At 39.7% G+C, this 24018-nt stretch overlaps 1 protein-coding gene across 2 annotated transcripts; it reads left to right on the top strand.

The window, feature by feature from the left end:
• Positions 1 to 4020: 4020 nt before the first annotated feature.
• On the top strand, positions 4021 to 23097 carry LOC121645624 (mothers against decapentaplegic homolog 6-like). Of its 2 annotated transcripts, XM_041994167.1 has the most exons (4): positions 4021 to 5413; positions 6741 to 6794; positions 7144 to 7221; positions 22135 to 23097. In XM_041994167.1, the coding sequence occupies exons 1-4, from the start codon at positions 4672 to 4674 to the stop codon at positions 22770 to 22772; spliced, it is 1512 nt and encodes a 503-aa protein (XP_041850101.1). In that variant the 5' UTR covers positions 4021 to 4671; the 3' UTR covers positions 22773 to 23097. The 2 variants fall into 2 exon arrangements, with proteins under 2 accessions (XP_041850101.1, XP_041850111.1); XM_041994177.1 differs by lacking the exon at positions 7144 to 7221.
• Positions 23098 to 24018: the final 921 nt, after the last annotated feature.

Raw genomic sequence — 24018 nt, 5'->3', positions numbered from 1 at the left:
AGTGGCTGGGAGTGGGCAGCAACAGTGTTTGTGCATGCACAAATGTTTATGTATGCACATGTGTGTGTATGTGTGTGTGTTTGCAGAATAAACTGCCGCCTTGGTGGGGCAACACACTGTCTGCCATATCTCTGCTGTAGAGTAGAGCCATTAGAAGAGCGATGAAGCTGATGACATGTTGTTCCTGTGACAGGCCGCCTGGCCCCAGACTCCTCTCTGCTGCCGCTGCTGCTGTGGGAGCCCGCGGGTCTGCTGCTGGACAGACACAGAGACGCAGGGACAGCGTTTATTTTGGGAGGTGGTTTGGTGCCGGACACCCTGTCTACTCTCCCACCAACCTTTATACAACACCACCACCACCCTCTTCCCACGCTTTTTATGCACACACACACACCTTATCACCAACACAAGCAACCAGCATGCTTTCATTTAGCAGCAGCAGCCAAACTGACGGCATCTCCTAGTCTGACACGGATTCTTTCAAAATGTTTGTTTGCAAACATAACACAAAAGCAAAACAGAAAACAAACTTTTGATGAATCAGTCAGTCTACAGCTAACAGAAGATTTCACAACAGTTTTATCTGGATTGTTTATCTGATGATGGAAGCCTTACAAAAAGGATTTCTTACTATTGATCAGTTTTATATTGTATTTATATTTATATTAAATTTGTTTTACTTGTCTTTGTAATGGAACAAGTGTCAGCGTAGAGCTGATTAGTACTGATTTTATCAGAAAACTTAATATTGGTTCCTCACAGATATTCCAAAGGCTGACAGTCAGCATTAATGTCCTATTTCCAATTTATTATTATTATTATTATTATCATCATCAGGTATTTAATTTAATTTATTTCAAATTGTTGTATTTTATTTTTGTAAAGTGACTTCTAACTGTTATCTTCCCCTCATTTTTCCATCTTTATATTTTAGCCCACATAACATATTCAGCTCTTCCCTGAATAATATCTGAGGTTAATTGTTAAAAGTGTGTTGTTGTTTTTTTTCCCAATAATTTCCAGTTCTCAAATACAACATAAATTAAAGATATGTGTGTAAACTCAAATATCAAAATGGGGCATAATTGTTTAAAATAAATATCTAACTTTTAAGCTAGAATTCAGTAAATAAGAAGACATTATAACTAATGTTATAAACACAATTAATATTTTTTACATTAATCTTGTATCATACATAAACATTGTTCTTTGCTACTATGAGTCATTTCATTAGACATGGTGGGATTTATGCATGTGAGATAAGCGGTATTTGATAAGAAGGGAACAATGTTCATGTGACTGCCAACTGCTTTGACTCACATTTATTACCAGTTATGTTTGAACTTTGGCACTGTGCTTTTTTGTCATTGTTACTATTAATATCCCACACTGTATGCTGATGTTTCCTGTTTAATTTAGATCACACATCTAATAATATATGTCATGACAAAAAAATTGTTTTGCTTTGTATGAGCATCTTTATTGTGACATTTCTTCATTGCTTTGGGAAGTATTAGTTGCAATAGTTTTCATCTTTCAGCCACGCCTGACTCTGTCGTATACCTGCTGTTTATATTTCTCTTTGACAACATGATATACACCAGAACTCTGAATTTTAGGAATGTGCTGTACATGTATGTTGCATTTTTGATTTATGTGTTTGACTCAGAAAAGGAAATAACCCTCATCTAGCTTTTTCTTTTTATTTACTATTTCAAATGAGTTGCAGAAAACAATGATTTATAAACAGGAACACCAGAATGGAAAGTAGTTTAATGTCCCGTAAATTATACTGTACGCCTCAGGAACCAGTGGAACAAAAATATTATAATGGACGTTTTTTAAAAGAGCTATACATCATGATTTTCTGGGCTGATGTGACCCCAGTGGGGCTTATGTGTCCACTGAAACATTCAGCTCTGGACAAAGCTCTTCCAAAACACGTCTTTCTTCCGTCTCTACATCTCTGCAACCTATTGAGTTACACAGGGAGCACATTTTGAACAGGTGCCCAGTGAAGACACTCTCTCTCTCTCTCTCTCTCTCTCTTTCACACACACACACACACACACACACACACACAAACTGCTTTCCTCTTCATCCTCAACTCTCGCCCTCTCTCACTGTAACTTGACTCTCACTTCCACAGCCAGCCCAGTAGCCCTTCATACACTTAAAAGTTTGTGCCTACTGATGCTGGACCAGCACACAGAAGTGTCCATCCATGCCACAGAAATACAAAGTGATATGAGGTTTATATGGTCACTGAACATGAATGCTGTGATGACCTTTCTTAAACAGTCACAACATCAAAACTTAAAGTGCTGTTAGAAAAAAATCTGTGGGAGCAGTCATGTTGGCACAGAGACAGGTAGTGGGCATACTGGTGGAAACCCTAACCCTCCAGTTTAAGCTCAGGGTGCTTATCCCAAATATTACAAGCAATCTAGGGTTCAGTGTTTTGCTCAAGGGCATGTGCAGGAGGAACTTGGGAGTGAAACCCCAACCCTGTAATTACCGGACAACCTGCTTTACTTGATCTCCAATGAAGGAACTGCAGTGCAGTTTATGATACCTGTTATTTATGTTGTCACATGATTTACAAAACGCTTTATTTCTCTATCTATAAATCACTATTTTTATACACTGTTATTGGAAAATAATTGCAAGATATTTTATGTAAAAGTACAAAGTTCTGAAGTTCTTAAGAATAAAAAACTAAAACTCTTTTTAAGTTCAGGCTGGATGCAAAGAATCTGTGATGCAGATTTACACATCAGCTTATTAGGCTGAACTGAAAGTCAGGACCAACTGAGGCACCCGATTCTAGCAACTGATCACTTTTCATCTTTAAGATAATGAATGAATTCTGTTTTTTCCGACTGTGTAATTCTAACATAATGACTACATTAATGACTATGTTAGATAAGTTCAGACAATGACTACACTTTGATTTCATCTAACAATACAAGTGCTGATCGATAATCCAATAAATTAGAGATCTATATGCATATTTTAATCCATATGATCACTGGTGGTCAATGTGACTTAAACTGCTGAACATTTCCAGTATGAGCACAGCAAAGCACGATGTTGTGTCTTTAAGAGTTAAGAAACTTGAAACCGTGTTTGCGCAACAATCAGTGCGTCTCCCAGCCGCCAAAGTGTCTAGACTGGCACATGATGGCGGGAATCAACCAATGGCTCCAGAGCTTTCCTCTGGGGCCCAGAGAGAGAGAGAGAGAGAGAAACACATCAATGGTCAAAGCAGACAGAGAAATATCGGAAGTGCAAAGATTTTTCGTTCAAAATAAAAGCTATGTTCCTCAATACAATACAAATACAAAGAATACAAATACAAAGATAAATAAAACAAAATAAAAAAATTAAAATAATTGGACAAAGTAAAATAAATACAATGGAAGAATGGATAAAAATCTCAACAAAATTAAATAACTTTAAAAAGATCAAATAAATAATTACATTTATTAAAAAATAAATTTAATTAAACGAGACAAAAATATATACTATATCAAATACAATTTCCAGCACATTTTAAATTGATAACTCATTAGAGCTATCATTTGCAAAGTAGAATTGTTTGAAAATATTTTAATTTCACATAGTGTGAAAATGAGCAATTTGGGAAACACACATTTGAAAATGCTCCTTGTTATAAAGCTTTTAAAATGACCAATCGTCTGTTTGTCTTTTAATTAAACAAATTCTCCTGTAAAATACAACAAAAATATTCTTTGTTTTTGTTTTTTATTTAATGTATATATATATATATATATATATATATATATATACATACACACACACACACACACACACACACACACAGAGAGAGAGAGAGAGAGAGAGAGAGAGAGAACTTTTTAACTACTGAAATCTTTACTTTGACAATCCCAGGTGTGGCCTCCTGGTTTAACTCTGTTTGACTTGACAGTGTGTGCGCAGCAGCCTATGTGCGTGTGCCTAAGCGTGTTTGTGTGTACATGTGTGTACGTCCGAAAAAGTCTTCCAGGGGAGTGGAGAGTGGAGTAATTCCAGCTCTCTTTAAAACAACTTCTCAGCACGGAATCCGTCTTGGAGTTTGGCACCGGAGTCCCCGGACATCTTTGCGTTATCCAGGGACCCGGGCGCGGAATTGTTGCTTCCAGCGATATAAATGATCCGGATTTCAGTGTTGTGAGGATTTATTTCGGGCTTGACGGAATTAGCGAGAGGGGTTTGTTGGGCTCAAGAAGAAATTCTGGAAAAGTGTTTGCATGGTTCTTATTCATGTCAACTGATCCTGGTCCTTGGGCGGACTAACTATGTTTTGTGAATTGTGTGCAGGATCTCCAGATTGTAGGTGCGTTGAAGGCTTTGTAAGAGGGCTGGCAAAAGTTGCGGCTTAATTAAGTTGGCGACAGCAGGTCACTGGGCAGTGACTGTGTGTAGCCTTCTCTCTCTTAAGACGCTCAGTGATGTTAAGCGTTGCGTATGACTGAAAAGAACATTCTGATGTTGTGGACAAGCCAGAAAACGGTCACCACCGGCTGCGCATGTTTTGCGCACCGTGCACAAACTCCCGGTCTTGGGCGACAAGTGTAAATCGATGTGGCATCCCCCGAGAGAAGGACGGGACCGACAGGACTCATCCAAAACTGTCTAGGTTGTCGTATGTTCAAGTCGAAACGCTCAGGTCTTGTTCGGCGTCTCTGGAGAAGCCGTCTGGTCACCGAGAGCGACGGGCGGGATGGAAGCAGACGATGTGAGGGAGGACGGAACGGTCCGGGTGGCAGACACTCAGGAAAGCTCCACAAACATGAGCAGAGGTCGGTGACACAAACTGACCCGGCTCCGGGACTCACAGGCGATGCTGGAGACCTGACGGAGAGCGCAGAAAGAGAGGAAGAGGAGCAGCCTGACGACGACCGGGGTGCCATGTGCGTCCCGGAGCATAGAGGCTCCTGGCAAGAACAGGAGGGCGACAGTAGGACGGTGACGTGTTGTTTGTTTGGGGAATGGGATGTCAGACCCCGGAGCCCTTACTGGGCCCCGATAAAAGACGGTGGCAGCCCTTGTCAGTGCGCACCGAGGCGTACGGTGATGGAGGAGGAACTCGCGAGCACAGCTCATGCTTTTTTAAAAAGACTCAAGGAGAGATCTCTGGACGCCCTGGTGAAGGCTGTAGAGACCAAAGGAGGGATACTCAGCGAGTGTGTCATGGTGCCGAGCACTGAGCTACGGCTCGGCGCTCATCACATCTCTCCACAGTATCTTCTGTGTAAGCTGTTTCGCTGGAGCGACCTACCGCTCTCAGCCCGACTCAAAGCACTGTGCCACTGCCAGAGCTTCAGCGCAGTGGACAGTGCAAAGGCTTGCTGCAATCCCTATCACTACAGCCGCTTATGCGGGCCAGGTGAGGACATTAGCATTGAAGGGGCGGGAATGTGGTGGGAGGTTAATTCATAGGGTTCTGAATCAAGGCAGAGACCCTGCAAAGGCTCGAATATATAATTACCAGTGGATATACTTATAGAATACTTTCTGGCCTGCAAATTTCCAATAATACAACCATCACAAGAACCATCACACATCTTTATGAGGGCTCCCGAGACCCATGAAAAACCTTGCAGGTCCAACATCAGGTGGTGGGCCGTGAAAAGAAGTCTTTGGGAAAATAAAGTGCGTCGAGAATTTAATTATACTAAAAGCCAGAAAGATTGATGGCTGACAATACTGAAGATAGCATGAAAAAAGGGTATTTCCAATAAATGAGTATTGCTTGCTCGCGGCCTGCAGCTGAAGAATGTTATTGTTGATTGAAACGTCAATCACGGGGAAAGAAAAGCCCCCACAAACAGATTTATTTTTCTCCAGTTGTTGCTGATGATGCCGTGAAACATTTTCTTGCGCTTAAAATTGCTTATTTTCGGTCTGAAAATGTGACAGCTTCATCCCACTCATGTTTAATGGCATATGATCTAATAAACGTTTCATTACTTAGTTTTTGCTTTGCTTCTTCTGGACATTCCAAACACATTACATACTTCTTTCACAAAACTTTCCCACATCATCCGAATTAAAGGTCGTTCTCAAATTGCACTTCGGCTCTTTTTCCTCTGACAAGGAGGTCCTCCTCTTGTTATTTAGGTGAAGGAGTGCCGATAATATACAGTTTGCATAGCGCTGGCGCCAGACTGACTCGCTGGGTATCTGACTGACTGAGGACTCCGGCAATTACTGGCTCTGCTCTTAAAGGGGCCGCAGCCACAAAACCATGTCCACTTTGGACTGAAGGGACTGTCCCAGCAGCAGCAGCTTTGCTCAGCTTTGAGCTGCTTTTCCAGAATGATTTCTATGAGTCTGAATCAAAGTCAAGATGCAATCCAAACAGAGAACAGCACCAGTCCGATTAACAGCCCCCCCCTCTGAGAAATGACTATGTTTAGAACTCATGTTGTCAATAATGTAAAAAACAAAGACACACACACACACACACACACACACAAATATATAAATATATATATATAAAGAGAGAGAGAGAGCGATCTTTGAGAATAATGATTTAAAAAACTTTATACTTCTTGGACCATGTTTCACCTCTGAAATGGTTCTTATGGTGTTTTAAAAGAACATATTGCATTACGCTTGTAAGTGACAACAGACGAAGCAGCCCCAATTCAGTATGAAAATTGTAAAATTTTTCATGATGGCCATTAACTTTACCTTGTTTTTTTTTTCAGAATCACCTCCACCCCCATACTCTCTGTCCCATTCAGATGAACTCAAGCCACTGGGTGAGTTGGCCCCATATTTTTAGATTGGAAACACAGATCATTTTTGCAAAATCACATGCATTGAAAGTGACACCTATTATTAAAAGTGGGGATCTGTTTGCCCTGCTTCTTTTCCTCAAAAAGGCTGTTATGGTAGATGTATTTGTAGATTAACTCATCAATGGCTCATTATGGCTCTGTAAAATCCTACATAAGTTTTGTCTTTACATATATCTGTTATTTTAAATAGTCTAAACATTTATTCTTGGATTAACAACTTAAATGAAATGTGGATTATCTGAATCTCACTCTTTGGCTGTGTTTTTATGCTTTTTTAAAAAAAAAAAAAAAAAACAACAACAAAAAACAGACTCCGCTCTGTCTTACACTGAAACGGCGCCCCCCCTTCACACCAGTCCTCCTCACATTATGCCAAGAGACTACACAGGTGAGTCTCTTGCATTTTTTCCAAAGTACTCAGTCACTGTTAAAGGGCAGGTGGTTGTGTTTCAGCAGTGTATGATGCTAAAAGTTGGTCAGCATTCCTGCAGAATAAACTTTGCCCACAAAACAGTTTTGAAGCCCAAGTGGAAAAGTTTGAGTTACATGACACAGATGCTCACACTCATTTATGCAAACTTGCATAACATGCATCCTCTGACTGTTTACACAGAGGGTAAATTATATTTACTGGTGTTATCATGTTGTGCTTTCCTCCCATCTTCAAAGGCTGCTAAGACAACCAAAAACTCCACCACATAAAGCTCCTATTGTGAGAGAGGCATGGAGGGCTCGGTGGGGGTCTGGGGGGTCTCACTATCTGGATGCCGCAGCAGTGTAGCCTTTCTGTCTCTCCTTCCCCATCTATGCTTTCTCCACAGCAAAATATTTCACTGGGACGAAGCTGCAATAAGATCCCCGTGCATACTCCCAATCCCCTTTGCCTCTCTAACCACCCATCCCCCCTCTTTCCCTCTTTCTTCCCTCAAATCCCTTCATTCCTCCCTGCAATTGAGCAGTGGAAAGAGGCTGGCACTTTTGGGGGCGGGGGAGCCAAGCCACTCTGATGAGGCGGCGGTGTAGAGTTTTGTGTGCATGTGTATATGTGGAAAGAAGTGGACGGGTGCTGTGGTAGTCTGGGGGGGCTGCGTTGGGACAGGAAACAGCCCCCTCTCGATGATGAAACTGGAGCTTTATTTGTTTACGTGCTGGGGTCGGGTGGAGAGGTCTTTGTAGCGTTAGAAGAAACCCACAAACCTACTCACTCAAGCCTCCCTGGGCTCACTTGTGGATGGTGTTGAAAGGTGAATGGGCACCTAGAAATTCAGTGCAATGTAGTCATGGCATCATGGACCTGTGGCTACTTTTTTAAAGTTGATGTGTAAAGTTGAAGGCAGTTATTAAGTTGCTATGCACATTTAAATATACATCCTAATAGATCTGACAATTATGTCAAAGTTTGGCCAAAAGTAGATGGAAAAGTTGTTTTAAAAGCATTTTTTTTATAATTATTTTATTTATTCCGCTCAGTTCAGGTATTCTTTCTTCATATTGTATTTCAATATGTGGGTTTAAATACAATTGCAGAGCGTTTTTGTTCTGAACAATTTTTCTGACTGTTAAAAAACATATAAAGCGATTTAAGAGATTTCTGTGCATAGATGCATAAAAATGAGTCTACGTGTATTTTAAGATTAAAATACTGTATTTCCCTGCTAGCATTCACTGCTGCACATTTTTAATAAAAAACTGGCTAATTTCTAAAGATGTTAAAAATGAATTACTGTAAGCAAAGATAGAATAAAAAGTGTTATTAGTAAAGTAAGGCCCAAATGTCAACCAGTCTGTTTAGTCAAGGCCACAAGACAGTCAGAGGTCAAGATTTAGGTTTTGATTTTGAAGCATCTCCAAGCCCTCTTTTGTCTGCCTGCTGAAATGAGCGGAAATACACTGGTTTTCTTACAAGATGTGGTGTGTGTATTTAAGTTTACATGTGTGTGTTTGTGTGTGGTCTCTGATCCCCTGCCCCCCTCACCAGAACGCTGGAACCGAGAACCGGAGCTCAGGCCAAGAGCATAAGTAGGAGCAAGACTTGGATAAACAGAGGCAGCCAAGAAATCTGCATGTAGCTTTTGTTGTTAACTTTGACAGGTTATAAGACTCCTGTTTGGAGGTAGAGCTGGCCGAATAACAGGAAATAAGCTGAACAAGCAGCCCAGTCCAACATGTATCAAAGAAGTCAATGTAGCCTTAAGAAAAAATAAAAAAGCCTTGATGTTGGTTAGATCTTTCAAAAGTGTAAAGGAATCCTTTTTTGTGTGGGTAATCCTCTGGTGTATCATCTAGAGCCTATGATGTTTTCTTTAGAACAAAAACAAGCATTGAAAATGTGCTCAAGCACTTTAGCATCTCGTTTTTATTTCTTTAAAAGCAGCAATGTAGCTAAGCCTTAAAGAAAAAAAAAAGAAAGAAACAGCTGGGTGTGGTCCATACATACCTTTGCCCTGGCCTCTTGTATCTTTCAATCAGTTAACGTTCCCTTTAAACTGCAGAAAACATGACTACTTTGACAAGGGAAAAGCCTACTGGAAGTTTAGTGTGCTTATAACTACATGGATCGTCCCTCTGTGACTCCAACAACATGTGTCATTCAACTGCTTATTGTCAATGTGCGTGTGTTTGTGTGTGTTTGTGTGACAGGGAAAGAGACAGGGAGGAATTTATGTCTGACTCTATGATAAGATCGTCTCGGAGTACTCACATAGGGGTTCTATCGAGCCAAAAAAAAACACAAATAGACACACGTGCACACACATGTTTGCCCATCAAGTGATTTGTTTGATGAGCAGTTCTGTGTTTTTACTTCTACAGTGGATGTACGTATCCACAAAGCTACGTATTTCCTTGAATAATATATTCGGATAAGCTTGCACAAACTTTTGTTTGCAAGAACATTTTATTTGGCACTAAAATAATGAGACTGATGAATATGGTGCACATCTAGTGCAATCAGGGAGTCCAAAAATATACAAGAAATGGATTAAAGTAAAGTAGGATGTTGTGGGTCAAACTAGAAAATTGTGCAAAATGTTTTGTTTTGATAACCTTTGAGCAAGCAATTTCTGTCTATCACTAGGATGGACTTTTTTCCTCAAAACCTGTGATGTTGCACCAGGTTCTTATTTATGTAGTTTTGTAGACTTTAGTCATTTTTTATTTCTCCTCCCAAATATGTTGTTTTTGAACACTTGTCCCACTGCTGAAAACACATAACTGCCCCATCCAACACTTACTCTTGCCTTCTTTGGAGAATTTTGTGGCTTGTTAAAGGAAACACTCGTGAATGATGTCGGCTCAGATGCTGAAATGCTCATATTTCCCTCCTGCAGCTTGTAGAGGCAGTACCTAACAGAACTGTTATGGGTTGTGCTTGAGGATACAAACAGTGGACCTATATTGTCATTCCAATTAGAGGCCACATTGTTCTAAAGTGGCCCTAAGCAATTAAAATAATCACTGGTTCTGGAGAGAGTTTGACATTTTTAATATTTACCAAAGATTACCATACACATTTGGAAAACGAGAGCCAGCCTTAAGTATTTACTTGGTTGCAATCTCCAATTTTGCCACTAGGTGTCACTAAGTGCTGCACCCTGCTCCTTCAAAACAGTGACATAAAAGGGTCCTGACTGTGCATCAGTATTTGAAATTAAATGAAAACTAGGGGATTGAGATTAAAGGTTAAATACTTTTTCTTGCAGTATTTAAATGTCTGTACATTTGCAGAAACTGATATTAGATATTTCATTTATTCTTTTCTCATGCCCAATTCATCCTGTTCAGGGTCACACTATGAATTTAAGTTTTTATTCAACTTTTTTTTTCTGATGTGTAATGTGTAATCCTGATGTTGTTGCTCATATTACATTTCTTACTATTTTTAAACAGTTTGTGGCATAATTTGTTATGTTAAGGAATCAAAATCCTAGAAAAACAAGGCCAAAAAGTTATTGATAAAGCTTTTGTCAACTGTTGGAACTGTCAAACATTAGCTCACCTTGTTGTTATTAGGCCTGGGCTTTTCAACATGTGGAAACAAGTAAACCAATGATACTTAGTAGGCATTAGTGTGGCCTGGATGCACTGAAATGAGACAGGAGGACTGCTCCTTCTCTGCCCTCAGTAATCATATTTTGGGGGCTTGTTTGCTTAAGCAGAGCAAGGTATCAGCCAAACATCCTGTCTTAAAGCCCTGTCTGCACTCGCTGCAGCATTAACCTCATGAATTGGCCCTTTGACTGATGTGGCACAGCCCAGGAATGTTGGGAAATTGGGAAGGTGAGGGGGAGCAGGGTCTAGGAGTGAAAGAAGTGGGAGTGGGATAAGGGGGTCTGACTCTGGAGAGTGACATTGGATACATGTTTGAACATATTACCATTAATACTTCAGAAACACACAGAACTGAGATTCTTGGGGGTTTGGAGGAAGGCGGTTTTAAAGAGTTTGACGGCACCTTGCTGTGTTCGTGAGTTTAGTTAAAGTGTGAAGCTCTACAGGTCAGTGCAGGTGATTGCAGCTGAAAAAGGTTTCGTAGATCATCTACTGGGCTTCTGCCTTCAAGCTTCAAAGTTTGAATCACAGATGCCTGGACCTAAACAAAGACACCTTGGCAGAAATTATGTTAAAATATATTTGTTAAGTACATCAATGTCTTGACATTTAAAATTAGTGCAAAGACAGAAAGTAAACACACTTTTTAATGTGTCCACTGAGAATCTGTTTGTTAAAGTCTGGACGGGTCCTCCCGGTGACCTGAACCACCAGCCTGTTTGCTGGCACATGTACAACACTTGCTCTTATGCCTGACTGAGACACATTAGACTATGGAATTCAACATCAAGTGCTGGCTCATTAACCATTTGCCATTTCCTCAAATATTTTCCATCATGGCTCTTTTTCACTTTAAGCAGCGTACACACTTGAGCACATGGCTCGCTCAGAGATCTAATGTCAGATTTTCTGTCCCTTTACAGTCCTGATTTGGTTGGTTTTCATATTTTAAGCTGAACATAGAATAGAATAGAATAGAAATACTTTATTAGTCCCTTTGGAGAGTCCTCAGGGAAATTTGGGAATCAGGTTGATTTAATGGTTATTATATAAAAAATGTCTATCAGAAACATATACAGCTGGCACCAGTAACAGCATGCAAGCAGATCATGCTTTCTGTCAACAAAAATCACAAATTACAAAAATTTGAATGCAGGATGTTCTCACAGGGATTTCAGCATTGTTATGCTTTTTTGTGTTTATGTACAGGCACAGGCAACAAATGATTTAGGTTCAAGGAAAAATTAGAGTTCACTACAAATCTGAAGTGTTTTAGTTTTAAAACATTATTTGATAATGAAATTTGATTTAAGTATAGCAGGTTTTTCCGAACTGACAGGACTCAGAGATTACCCTGCCTCTTATTTCACCTTAAAATGTGTTTGGGAAGATTATCCAGGGGCATATGAGTAAAATTTATAAGAGGCAAAGTGTATTGTCTGGAAATTATATTGACAGAAATGTAAGGTTAGATTTCAGACTTTTCATATAATGTTTATGGGATGTTATAAAAGATCGAGGGTGAGATAAAATATACTTGAATTTTCTTTGGATAGTGCACCGGAAACAAGTCCAACATGTTTTTCTTATGTTGTGCAGAGAACTGTAAATAATTGGCTATAATTCATAGAGAAACCTGTGGTTCAACTGTAAAACATCTTCATATGTTTGATAGCTGTCTCAGAACTTGTCTCTCCTACTTTTGCATACAAAGAGGAAAAACAGAAACTTAATTTCCTTCACTTTATTTCCCCAAATATTGTCAAACCAAAACAATTCATGTTTCTATGCATAATCAATCCTTATGTTGTTGTGGCCTATTAAATTGGCTGTAAATATGAGGCAATATAAAGCAGTCAAAAAGTCAGCATTTGGTGGTCGAGGTCGTGGTGAAATGACTCAAACTCTTGACTTTCACACAGGAGACAGGGTTTTGTGTCCCGTGTGGGATCATTACTTGGTACTGTTTTTATTTGTTTGGTTTCATTATAAAATTTTGGTCAAGTCTGGGCACCAAACTGCTCATTTAATCACATGTTAGATGAAAAAAGCCTTTTGCAATAAATCTCTTCTCCATTTTCTTGGAGAAAGAAGATCTAAACACTACCAGGAAATATATCAGTTTTATTTAAGTTTGACAGCAGAAAATGGGCCAAATTAAGACTCCATTAACAGTGTCAATGTATGCAGTTCAGACTTGTTCAGTGCCACAAACAATGAGTAAAAACGATTGCCATCATAACCTCTACAGAAAAGTGAGCAGTTCATGCATGAAGCAGACACATTCAAGTGTTGTAAGGTTAATGAGAAGCCAAGCGTGCCTGAGTGTAGTGATTTTTTTTATTTTAAACACAAGTTATAAATTAAGATGTTTTGTTGCCACTACTTCAAAGTCTATTTAACTTCCCCATGTCATTGTCTTTTGTATTTGATCAAAAAGCTGTAAAATATGAATTGCTGGAGCCTTCCAATTCTTCAGTGCTGACACATCAGTTAAAATGCCAAATGCAGCTTCTTGGATGAAGATGCTCCCAAAAAAGCAAAATACTGGACTACTGAGTATACTTCTTCACTTTTATTATTCCCTCATCTTCTTATTTTAGCTTAGTTTTTCTCCTGTTTTACTTAGCATTCAGTGTATGCCTACTGATCTGGATAGTCTCTACATGATACAGAATATTCATTGTTGGCTGCTACTCTTTTTGCTCTTTCTTTCATTCTTTCTTTTGTCCTCCCTCTTTATGTCTTTGTAACTTGTATTCCTCCTCCTTCTCTTTCAGTCCATGTTGTCAGGCAATCACAATTTAAAATAAGGTTTAAATTACAGGACTGGCTGTGGCTTTCCGTTGTTCCCTCAGAGTTTTTGCCAACTCGCAATTTGGCTTTTAATGGAACCCTGCCATGCTGCTGAACCTAAAGATTCTTTGCAGATGTCGACGGGCTCTGACTCTATGAAATGCAACAAACTGTCGCCTGCTCTGTAGGATCTGAATGCAACACAGAGTTAAGACAAAAAAGTTTGTTTAATTAACATTTTATCCATTTCCAGGACATGTAGCTGCCTGTTGTGACTGAGAACAAATGACTGCGTGTGTGCAAAGCATTCATCCACTTAAAACCACACTGACGGTGTTTAATCCTCTGACGTTGATGAGAAATGTCATCTCAGTGAGGTTTTAATGTTAGTTTGTGTTTTTTCTTTTGCTTCCAAATGAAACAGGTTTAATATATGGTAAAAGAGGCAAAGTGCAGCCTGTGTCACCTCCTGACCATGTCAGTTATGTGTTGTGATTGTGCATTGTGTTTTTAGTCGACACTGTGTTTCTGTGCCCACGCTTCCACACAGCAGTTTCACATTGAGATAATTCATCCAAATAAAGTTTGAGAAGGAATTTCATAATTCCTTATTCATAGTGGAACAAATGGATCTATTCCATCCATAAATGAGCGTAATTATGTTGTGAGGAGTGAAGGCCATATAGTGGGAGCACGTGAGGCTCAATGAGAGACTTGTCAACTTGACCCCTGTGACTGGCTGAGGGGGGGAGGAAGTGTTGAGGAAGAGGGCCTGTCCAGGAATGTGTTGGGAGGGGAGACTTGTCAACTAGCGAGCTCTGGTGCTCTGAGTCTGCTTTTTTTTCTCTTTGTTCAGCCGTAAATCATCTTTTGTTTTAGTAATTTCTCCAAACCTAACACTCAGTTATTTGTAAAACTGCAATATCTTAATAAAAATGCAACATGTTATTGAAGTCTGAAGTCTACTTACAACTGTCTTGGAGCTGCATAGGAGCTGCACAGACACCATAAGGTTTGAAACTGGGCTGCTGTGTTTGTCAATGAAGACAGTGGCATTGAATGTGCTTGAAAAATGTAGCTTTTCCACAAATAATTTGAATTATCTTTAAAAGGATTATCAGCACCATTTTTGCATAATTGAGATAGAAATAAATCCAAAGACTTTCGAAGGTGTCACCTCACTTTGCTGTGTTTTTATGGCCACAATGACAACATGAACTTGGTATGACATTTGATGGAAGACATTAGACATGACAGCAGAGTTGTCAAGAATTAAATGATGTAGGAAAATCCTGGGACATTTCTTGACTGGAGTTGTATGGCACTTTGAAGTAGCAGCAGAAATGCAGGAAACTGGTTACTTTCTCGCTTCCTTTTGGAGGAGCTTTCTGCCTTCAAGATCTTCTCTTGGAATTTTACACACACACACACACACACACACACACTAGCTTTCCTGTGGTTCAAAGGCCTTCCAGGATCAAGGAACGCCTATAGATGGTGGTACATTTCTAGTGTGACTAAATGCAAAACATAGTTGTACTCTGTTTCATCAATAGATCAACTTTACAATGGAAAAATGGGGAATGGGGAAGGTGTGTGTGCAAGAATGTGTGTGTGTATGTGTGTTTGCGAGTGAGAGCTCTGGTTGTATTCGACTGTAAAGGCCATGTCTGGCGATAAGGCAGCTCACTGATGGCAGAGATAGTCGAGACGCCAGCTTAAATGTGGCCTGCTGGATTGAAGTTGCCCTGTAATGATAGTTGTCTCATACAATGTAAAATCTACTATTTGTAAGCAGGGAGGGATTTTCACAATTATTTGATTTTATTCATAGTTTTTTTTTTTTTGTTTTGTTTTGTTTTGTTTTGTCTTGGGTGGGATTGGGGGGGGGGGGGGGGGGGGGGGGGGGTTAAGAACTGTGGGGAAATGGAATCATAACAAAGCATCTTAGATGTGACCAACAGTGGTCAGTGGCAAAATTTTTATCCTCCTTTCTAGTCCCCCCTCACAACCCTTTCCTCTCCTTCTCCTCCTCCCTCTCCCCAAACCCACCCACTTCTTTCAGCACAGTGGAAGAGTCTAATAACTGGAGGGGAATCTAATCCTTGGCACTGGATGAAAGACAAGGGTCTCCCTCCCTCCCTCTCTTTCTCACAGTCTCTTTCTCTCTCCCTTCATTTTTTCCGTGGATGCTGGTTATGCTTGGCAGGTTCTCATTCTGCTGCTCCCTTTTTCACCCAGTCTTTTTCCCTCTCTTTTCTCTATTCCTCTATTTCCCCCCTTTTCCTCCCGTTTCATTCCTTTCCATGCAGGTTAAGGTTAGCAGGAGGAAACCTTTACTGCTTAGGCTACAGGGAGAGAGAAAATGCAAGGAGTTAAAAAGAACATTAAGGGAAACATGTTTATTCTTTTCTTTAAAAGCTGGGAATCAGAGGTATACAAAGACCGCTTTCTTGACTTTCTTTTATATCTTAAGCTACTGTTAGCTTTGCATCAGGACTGGGACCCTGTTTCTGTTTAACGAAAATCATCCTACTAGCACCTTTAAAGTTCACTAATTAACGTGTTGCATTTTGCTTATTCAACAGTTACAAAAAGTAAAATCTAAAAATGACCTGTTGTGTGTTGGTTAGCCAGCAACAGAGACAGCAGGAAGTTAAGACTGCCAGTCAGTCTGTTCTTATTCCCAGGGCATCAAACCTGCCATTCTATTAAAACCTGTATGCTCACCTTAGACCAGTGGTTCTCAACCTTATTGGAAGTACTGAACATTGTGCATTCAGCAAACCCTTTTCATTAAAAAAGAAAATGTGATTTTTTTCAGATATATTTTTAGGTATATGTTTTACTGGTACACAAAATGTAGTGTGATTACCTGCAGCCAATGATGGCCAAGTGAGGCATGTCATCACGAATCATATGAGGTGGGTGTGGGTCTTGACCTCCGCTGAACCCCTGAGACTGACTCACCGAACCCCTGGGCTTCGATCGAACCCAGGTTAAGAACCACTGCCTTAGACTGATATATTTTGAGCTTGTAAATCATGATATACACAAGATTTTATGTCAGCACCACAGTGTAATGGTAGCTTAAAAAGTAAAAAGGAGCTAATGCTTCTTTATGAACCACCTTTAAAACAACACATTCTCATTATAAAATTCATACATTCGTCCTTGAAAAAACATAATTTTACAGGATAGTCTAAAAAATGACCATTTCCACTCTCAGTTCTCTAATAACAATATTGATGCTCATGACAAAGACATTGACAGTTGCCACTTGACTACAGCAAAAAATAATAATCAGGGTCAGGTGGAGGTAATGGGTGGTATTAAACCTGTGTCCTAAAGTAAAAAATCATAGATTATTTCTGTGCTGCTGAATTTTGCCACTTTTTATTTGTCTTTTTCTGAACTTACTCTTGAATCAATTACTCTCTTTTCTACAATTCTCCCACCAAGTAATGGTTAGGGATTGGAGTGTTTGGGTTTATGGGCGTTTGGGATTTGGGATTATGCATGAATCTAGAGGTTACAATAAATACATGATGTTTGGATTAGAAAAGTAGATGTTTTCATAGACTATACAGTTTCATACACATTGACTGTATCCATCTGCATACAAAATTGTGTTGTCAAATCACATTTTTAAGTCTGAGCTGTTTCAGTTTTATTGGACAGGTAAATAAATGTACCTAATTAACTTTTTTTAGACTGCTGTATGGCATCGTAAGTAGGAGGTAGAGAGTGTTGATGATGGAATAAATCGCAGGGCTATTCTCCTGAAGGCGATGTAATTAATGTAGTTTGTCTTGGAGACCACACTTTGTGAGATTTGCGATGGGAAACTACAAACTGTTGTGTTTACATGTTGATTTCAGTATAAGGTAGCACTCCACAAACGTATGAGAATGAATATGTTGCTGTTTTTTATTTTATTTCAAAATATATTCCTTTATTATCTATTTTGGGTGGGGCAAGACCAGAAAAAAGAAAATGAGGAAATGTGGGAAGAAATAAAAATGTTAACACCCGTGGACTTTATGCAAAGGTCTGAATATAACACTGCAACTGTTTGGTCGCTGAACTTTTAGTAAAGAAAATTACCCAATGCATTGAAGTAGCAGATTATTATGATACAATTACAGCAAGTTGGTTTATATATTCCTCTCATTTTGCCACTTTTTTTTTTTTTTTTTTTTTTTTTTAGCTTTTTTAGCTCTTGGCTGGAAACAGCTGTGAAGTTTAGTGGATGTTTCAATGAGACTGGCACTAAGGGACAGTGATTTTGAAATGAAATAACAAAAGCTACTTATCTAATTGGTAAACAGAGCTGTTAAATGGTGGTTGGCTTAAACGCTTGCAGGACGCTGTAATTGCTGCCAGCCCTCACATAGAGATGCAGGCATGCACATTCACATCACAGGCTTGCACGGTTTTTCAACTTCCTCCGCTTGAACATAAACACGCTGATAACCTCTAGTTTGAACCCTTCTTTAAAAATTCCATTGAAGAAGTCGGCTGCCCTCCCTCCTCCTCTGGCCCCCTCCTCCTCCTTCCTCCCTCCTTCGCCTTTCTCACAAGAGCTTGTTATACCTTTAGTTGGATGATAGCCAGGCTGAACGTGATGACACTAAGGGTTGTGTCAGAAACATTAAACATGACTTTCTGTTCCACTGTCAAACATTGACAAAAATGGTAATTTAGAGTTTTGAACCTAACAATATATCAGTCACCCCTCGAGGAGGGGGTACAATCAACCAGTAGGCTGTTGTATGACATTTATTCTTTGCTTAATTTAGAGACTATTTAAAGTAAGATATGGTGTGAAAGTGAAACATAAACTTTTAACCCAATAACTGAAATCATACAGCACAAACTTAAAACTATGAAGTATCAAAAATGCTTAACATAAGGCATAAAATATACAGAGAGAAAATGTAAAAACTTTAGATAATAAGACTTAAGCTATATGAGATTTAAACATTTAAGAGAAAAACTGTTTTCTGACTTCTTATTTACAACATTCTCTCTGTGCTGTCAAGTGACCTTAAAAGCTGCAGTTTAACAGCATGTCATTTGTTGCATCATTCATTATACACCATGACCGAAATTAAAGTGTGCTATATGTCTTAAAAAACTCTAAAAAGTCCCAGTTTGTTTTATGTTTTCTTTGGGAATTAATTTGATCATGAGCTCATAAAGTCTCCCCGTGTTTCCCCAGACATGTTTGTGTTGCCTTATTACAGGGAAGAGCACGGCTTGTAAAAGTGTGTGAGTGTGTGTGTGTAAAAGACAGACATAGATTGGGAGAAAAGAGACAGAGATAGATAGATAGATACAGAGAGAGAGAGAGAGAGAGAGAGGGAGAAAGAGGGAGAGAGAGAGAGAGAGAGAGAGAGAGAACGATCCTGCTAGCTGAGCAGCTTGCTCTCTTATTGGAGAGCTGTAAAAACTCCAGACCGCAGGAGTTGCCAGCCTGGAATTCACTAATGACACACGTGGACCTCAGATGAGAAGTGCAATTTTGTGTGTGAGTGCATGCATGTGTGTTATAGTTGCACTGTTTGGATCAGAAGGCTTAATTTGTGTGAGTGTGTGCATGGGTGAGGCCCCATCTCATCATTTATTGTGTGTGTGCATATATTTGTGCACAAACACTCATCTCCTCTTGCTTGTACCAACAAATCTTATGTATACCCAGTCCCCCCAGAATTGAAAATGGCGGCTGTGCAAACATAACACACCTAGCCTAATCTCGATCCTGGTTTCTCCCAAAAGCATCTGGTTAATGGGAGAAGGGCTGCCACCATTCTTGCCCCTGCTGGATGAAGAGGGGGTGTTCGCTGGAATATGAAAGGAATGGGGCCACAGGCACATGGGTCTTTAAATCCTCTGTGTCAATAGAGTCTCTGGAGCAAAATAATGGCATCACTCTGTGTGGGAGTTAATGTGAGCTGATAGCATGAGGGCTGGGGGGTCAGGGGTTCATGGGCTTGTGCTTGGTTGACAGAGAGCTGAATGCTTTCAACCCCCAACTCCCCTTTCCACTGTGCTAAACCTCTTCTTTAACTCCAGACCTGAAGGAGAGTTAGAGGGTGATGGTGAGGGATGTCAGTAGAGGAAGTGGGGTGATCAGTGTTGACAGTTTTAGTTCCCGTTCCCCAGTATGACAGATGGGTGACAAATTAAAGGGAAAAGCTTGACTAAATTCAAAACAAAGTAACAAGTGTTTCATTCATAGCATAAAGGGATAACTGAAGAGTGAATATTATGTCCGTCACATGCTGTAGACCAAACACCATTAGGCACAATTCTGTCTTTAAAAAAAAGAATCGTGATCTCTCTCAACATTTTGCTTCCAACAAGCCAGACTTTTTTAAGAAAATCTTTGTAAGTGGTCTTGAGCGACATTTATCCAGGCTTTTGTCATTTTTTCTTCCTTACTCTGGCTGTTTATTCACAAAGTTTTAGTCCAGTACTTGTACCTAACTATTCTCAGAGCGGAGTTTGTTAAGCTGACGTGTAATTAAAAAGAAAAAAAAAATAGTCTAATTCAAGAGATGAACCATTTTTGTGTCTACATATTGTCAGAGCAGTGGGATGAAACCGAATGCAAAACTCCCAGGATATACAGAATGACATGATTTAGGTTTTTAATCAAACAGAATGTGCTGGAGAAGCAGGAACACTGGGAAGAAAACTAAACTGAAAGATGACTGGAAAACTGACTGACTTTACAACTAAAAGACAATCAGGAATGACATGCCAAACACAGGCTAACATAACAAACTAACATAGGCTAATGTAATACAATAAACTGGCAATGAACAAAAGAAAACTTGAGGGACGAGTTAACAAGCAGCAGATGTGACAATTAATTTGTTCAGGAAACATTGCACAAAATATAGTAAGCTGCATAACCTACTTCTATTTCTTATTATTGGAACTGAAATATAAGAATTTGCATCAGGCTTCACTAAATAAAACAGAGAACTGGCAACTGGAACTGTAAACTTACTAAGAAAATTTTATTGAGATGATACATTCAACAAGAAGTAGGGTAATTTTGTCTGAGACTTATGTAGATGCCATTTTGCAGCCACGTTAGTCGCCCTCTGTTGGTCATTAGAAAGAGTGCAGACTTAGGGCATTCCCGCATTGGCCTCACTTTTCAGTTCAGACGTTAAATTCCTCATACAGTCTTTATCAGGGCTACTCAATTCGGTTCCACAAGGGCTGCACTCCTGCCGGTTTTCAATGTATCCCTGCTCCAACACACCTGACTCAAATATGTGACTCATTGTGCAGAACTCCATATACTGTTGGATCCATTCAGGTGTGTTGGAACATTGAAAACCTGTAGGACTGCAGCCCTCTTGGGACCAAATTGAGTAGCCCTGCTCTATATGATCAGCATGCTAACATGCAATTTTATTTGTTCAGTTGTTTTAAACGTACAACTTCCCTGCATGTTCCTTCTCCAACACACCTGCAAAAGACATTTGTTTGTAGCTAAAACTAATTTACAGTCTCCATCTGTGAAATAACGGTGTGTTTGTATCTTGCATCACTTTGTCACATGTAATAGGAGCCATGAGCGGTCATTAGATCACAGCCTAACGGGAACCTGTGAGAGACTGTTGTGTTACTAAAGGCTCTCCAGCAACATTATCACAATCATTTTAGAATTAATGATCAGAAATTAATTTAATTTGCCATGTTTTTATTGACAAACTACAATTTAATTATATTTTAAAAACAATTTGAATGAGAAGTGAAAACTTACTGGTGCCTTGAAACTTTACTAAAAGGAAAATTATGAGTTCTGTGGGTAAAACAATTGTACTGAACTTTGCATGTGAAGCTGTGGGATATGTTCTTGTTTGTTCACCCTGTGGAATGAAAAACAACATTTGAAATGAAAGCACTCTACCATTTTCTGCCGTTTTGAGCTGACACACTTTATTGTTCTCAGGAATGCATGTATTGAGATGCAGTGTAAAGACTAGGAAACTAGGGGTGGTCTGATAACGCCAAATCCCATTCCTCCTCATCTGAAGGTCTAGATGACCACTGCCTCTCTTAATCCTTAAAATAAATGGGACACCAAAACATACACAAAAGCATACAAAGTGGAGAATTGCAGCAAAATGGTGGGGCCAAGGGACTGGGTGGGATTGTGCAGTTATTATAAGTTATTTTAAGGGATACCATGCAAAATTATAGTTAAAACAGAAGTAATGCATCAAAACAAATCAACACAAATAAAGAGTAAAAGAAAAACATAAACTGTAGGAACCACAAAAAACTCAGTTGGGCCAGATCAGCTGATGTCTCCTCATGTCTTTCAGTTTTGTGCTGAATTCATCCAGAACAGATTGGCCTGATGTAAAATAAAAGCACACTTGAGGATGCAAACAATAATTATTTGTTCTTTTTTCTCTTCTCTCAGACACTGGTACCTCCCTCGGCTCCTCGACCTCAGGGGGACATCGCTCTCACTGGTGCAGTGTTGCCTACTGGGAACAGCGTACCCGTGTGGGTCGCCTTTATCCAGCCTATGAGCCATCGCTCAGCATTTTTTATGACCTACCTCAGGGCACCGGCCTCTGCCTCGGCCAGCTACACACCAATGCCTACCACAGTCGCCGTGATGATCCGGGCAGTCATGGTACATGCGGCTCTCAAGGACACCACAGCCACGGAGGTAGAGGGAACAACAGTAGCAGTGTACAACAGATTCGCAGTAAAATCGGTTTTGGCATTATGCTGAGTCGTGAGCCAGACGGAGTGTGGGTGTACAATCGCAGCCAGCATCCAGTGTTTGTCCACTCACCCACTCTGGACCCACCCAGTGCTCGAGGGCTGAGTGTGAAACGGGTTATGCCGGGTTTCTCGCTCAAGGTCTTCGATTATGAGTGTTCCAGCTGGATGATGGCGCATGGCGTGAAGCCTGACACCCAGGAGGGGCCCTGGGACCCCCACAGTGTCCGCATCAGTTTTGCTAAAGGATGGGGTCCCTGCTACTCCAGACAGTTCATCACCTCCTGTCCCTGCTGGCTGGAGGTGCTTCTAAACAACCACAGATAGCACAGAGATACTCACAGACTCACAGGAGGTGTCCTGACCCAGTATCCTAATTGTAATCTACCTAGATTTAATATAAGATTTATATATTATATAAAATATATTATACATGTAAATACTTGAGTCATTTTTACGATGCAATTATTTATGTATAGTGTAATGTGTATATGGAAAAAATAAAAAGGAACAAGAATATGCACTTTGATTCTATGTATGCATTACGGAATTTCATTTTGTCTTTTTGCAAATGTAAAATTAAGACAAACTTGGTTTATGTTCTCATAATTTAGCAAATCCATCAAAACATATGCCACACACACCTTGTCAATAAAGTATTTGTATTAAATTAAGGTTTCTGTGGTGGTCTTGAGTGCTATTATCGAGTTACAGATTAGTTTTATGACACAGGGCTATAATTAAGCATCTCAATTCAAGCCTTCATTTGTGACTTTTTAATCATATTTTAGATCGGGAGATGACATTTTTTTTCTCTTAGAGCAAACAGATTAATACATAATCACAAACAGCTCTGACTGACATCATTACCGTACTAATCAAACCAATTCAGTGACCCCTTGTGAGATGAGATGAGATGAGATCAGGTGGGAAAGTTACACCAGGACTAAGGTGATTACTCAAAATAACTTATTTTCCGGTCACATAAGGCAGGGGTGGTCAACGTCCGTCCTAAAGAGCCACAATCCTGCAGTTTTCCAAGTTTCCCTGCTCCAACACACCTGACTTAAACTAATGAGTCATTGTAAAGATACTTATACGCTGTTGGATCCATTTCATTTAAGTCAGGTGTGCTGGAGCAGGGAAACTTGGAAAACTGCAGGATTGTGGCTCTTTAGGACTGACGTTGGCCACCCTTGCTCTAAGGTGTCTTGAGGGTCCAGATCATAGCAACAAAATGTCAACTAGGCTATAACAGGGCCACTGGATTCCCTAACTGTGGTGGTCAAAGGTTCAAATTTTTTCATTTAACTGCAGATTTTTGTGTTTATAGGACAGAAGCAAGCTTTCAGTCTTTATGTTGAGCTGAAATATGCATCTTCTGGCTGTAAATTTATCTCCTCAGTGACTAAATATGAGAAAGGTATATTTATATATTATATTTATCTTTCAAAATATTGAACTTTTTTCTCTTAAAAGATCAGTGTAATGTGTTTTTGTGAGATAAATGCCACAAAATGCTCAGGCGTTGTGACAGGAAGCTGTTTGAAAAAAAAGAAAAGTGAGCAAACAC

This window comes from Melanotaenia boesemani, chromosome 1, assembly GCF_017639745.1.
Source record: "Melanotaenia boesemani isolate fMelBoe1 chromosome 1, fMelBoe1.pri, whole genome shotgun sequence".
Lineage (NCBI taxonomy): Eukaryota > Metazoa > Chordata > Actinopteri > Atheriniformes > Melanotaeniidae > Melanotaenia > Melanotaenia boesemani.
Note: the sequence above shows the minus strand (reverse complement) of the source record. Positions and strands in the feature narration are given on the sequence as shown.

Bases quoted from the DNA above. Each gene is read 5' to 3' on its own strand.
- LOC121645624 (XM_041994167.1), top strand. From the start codon at position 4,672: ATGTTCAAGTCGAAACGCTCAGGTCTTGTTCGGCGTCTCTGGAGAAGC. The intron at 6,795-7,143 runs GTGAGTTGGCCC...AACAAAAAACAG, and splicing joins AGATGAACTCAAGCCACTGG to ACTCCGCTCTGTCTTACACT. The intron at 7,222-22,134 runs GTGAGTCTCTTG...CTCTTCTCTCAG, and splicing joins TATGCCAAGAGACTACACAG to ACACTGGTACCTCCCTCGGC.